The 2,500-nt window shown below is 45.4% G+C and overlaps 1 protein-coding gene across 1 annotated transcript in view; it reads right to left on the bottom strand.

The window, feature by feature from the left end:
* LOC114563328 (transcription factor COE3) overlaps positions 1–2,500 on the bottom strand; it is a gene marked incomplete at its 5' end in the record, with an annotated part of 96,496 nt that overhangs the window by 14,396 nt on the left and 79,600 nt on the right. The window contains one exon of the mRNA XM_028590179.1: positions 365–539. Within this exon, the coding sequence (XP_028445980.1) occupies positions 365–539 (175 nt within the window). The remainder of the gene's footprint in view (positions 1–364; positions 540–2,500) is intronic.

Raw genomic sequence — 2,500 nt, 5'->3', positions numbered from 1 at the left:
AAACTCTCCTAAACTCTCCAAAACTCTCCTAAACTCTACTAAACTGTCCCAAACTCTCCCAAACTCTCCTAAACTCTCCTAAACTCTCCCAAACTCTCCTAAACTCTCCTGAACTCTAATAAACTCTCCAAAACTCTCCCAAACTCTCCTAAACTCTACTAAACTGTCCTAAACTCTCCTAAATTCTACTAACCTCTCCCAAACTTTCCCAAACTCTACTAAACTCTCCCGAACTTTCCCGAACTCTCCTGCAGCCCCTTAGAATTCAGACCTTGACCTAAAACAGTTTCAGTTTTCAGTTTGTGACTCTTTTCTCTCTCTCTCTCTCTCTCCCAGAGGATTGTGGGTAGTGGCGAGCTCTCACCCTGGTCGGCCTGCGAGGCCTCGGAGATGTTGACGGCGAGCTGGCTGCTGAACGAGTTGACTCCCATCATCCCCGAGTGCGCGGCCGAGCCGGTGAGGGACGGCAGCTGGTTGTGGCTGCGGGGGACACTGTAGAGCGCCTCGGTGAGGTCGGCCGCTCGCTTCAAGATGATCTCCTAAAAACGGGGAAGGTGGGGGGGGGGGAGTGGGGGAGGACAGTCAGTAGCTGTGAGTCTTCATGGTTCTGCTTAACGAGGCTAAGGGCGTTTTTACACCAACAGCCTTTAGCTCGGTTGAATTGAACTAGAGTTTGTTTGTCCCGCTGGTGCGATTCGTCAGGGCAGGCGAGAGCGCGGCATTCGCTCTCAGGTGCGCACCAAAAGCAGATCAAACAAGCACACCGAGACCTGCTTGAAGAGGTGGTCTCGGTACGCGTTCAATCCTAAACTCTCCTAAATTCTCCCAAACTCTACTAAACTCTCCTAAACTCTCCCGAACTCTCCTAAACTCTCCCAAACTCTACTAAACTCTGCCGAACTCTCCTAAACTCTCCCGAACTCTCCTAAACTCTCCCGAACTCTACTAAACTCTCCTAAACTATCCCAAACTCTACTAAACTCTCCTAAATTCTCCCAAACTCTCCTAAACTCTACCGAACTCTCCTAAACTCTCCCGAACTCTCCTAAACTCTCCCGAACTCTACTAAACTCTCCTAAATTCTCCCAAACTCTACTAAACTCTCCTAAACTCTCCCGAACTCTCCTAAACTCTCCCAAACTCTACTAAACTCTCCCGAACTCTCCTAAACTCTCCCGAACTCTCCTAAACTCTCCCGAACTCTACTAAACTCTCCTAAACTCTCCCGAACTCTCCCGAACTCTCCCGAACTCTCCTAAACTCTCCCAAACTCTACTAAACTCTCCCGAACTCTCCTAAACTCTCCCGAACTCTCCTAAACTCTCCCGAACTCTACTAAACTCTCCTAAACTCTCCTAAACTCTCCCAAACTCTACTAAACTCTCCCGAACTCTCCCGAACTCTACTAAACTCTCCCGAACTCTCCTAAACTCTCCCGAACTCTACTAAACTCTCTTAAACTCTCCTAAACTCTCCTGAATTCTACTAAACTCTACTAAACTCTCCTAAACTCTCCCGAACTCTCCCGAACTCTCCTAAACTCTCCCGAACTCTCCTAAACTCTCCCGAACTCTACTAAACTCTCCCGAACTCTCCTAAACTCTCCCGAACTCTACTAAACTCTCTTAAACTCTCCTAAACTCTCCCGAATTCTACTAAACTCTACTAAACTCTCCCAAACTCTACTAAACTCTCTTAAACTCTCCTTAACTCTCCCGAATTCTACTAAACTCTCCCAAACTCTACTAAACTCTCTTAAACTCTCCTTAACTCTCCCGAACTCAACTAAACTTTCCTAAACTCTCCCGAACTCTACTAAACTCTCCTAAACTCTCCTTAACTCTCCCAAACTCTCCTAAACTCTCCTTAACTCTCCTAAACTCTCCCGAACTTTACTAAACTCTACTAAACTCTCCTAAACTCTCCAGAACTCTACTAAACTCTCTTAAACTCTCTTTAACTCTCCCGAATTCTACTAAACTCTCCTAAACTCTCCCGAACTCTCCTAAACTCTCCCGAACTCTACTAAACTCTCCCGAACTCTCCTAAACTCTCTTAAACTCTCCTAAACTCTCCCGAACTCTACTAAACTCTCCTAAACTCTCCTTAACTCTCCTAAACTCTCCCGAACTTTACTAAACTCTACTAAACTCTCCTAAACTCTCCAGAACTCTACTAAACTCTCTTAAACTCTCCTAAACTCTCCCGAATTCTACTAAACTCTCCTAAACTCTCCTGAACTCTCCCGAACTCTACTAAACTCTACTAAACTCTCCTTAACTCTCCCGAATTCTACTAACTTCTACTAAACTCTCCCAAACTCTACTAAACTCTCTTAAACTCTCCTTAACTCTCCCGAATTCTACTAAACTCTCCCAAACTCTACTAAACTCTCTTAAACTCTCCTTAACTCTCCCGAACTCAACTAAACTTTCCTAAATTCTCCCGAACTCTACTAAACTCTCCTAAACTCTCCTTAACTCTCCCGAACTCTCCTAAA

This window comes from Perca flavescens, chromosome 10, assembly GCF_004354835.1.
Source record: "Perca flavescens isolate YP-PL-M2 chromosome 10, PFLA_1.0, whole genome shotgun sequence".
Taxonomy (NCBI): domain Eukaryota; kingdom Metazoa; phylum Chordata; class Actinopteri; order Perciformes; family Percidae; genus Perca; species Perca flavescens.
The sequence above is the reverse complement of the archived record's forward strand: the minus strand, read 5'-3'. Positions and strand labels throughout refer to the sequence as shown.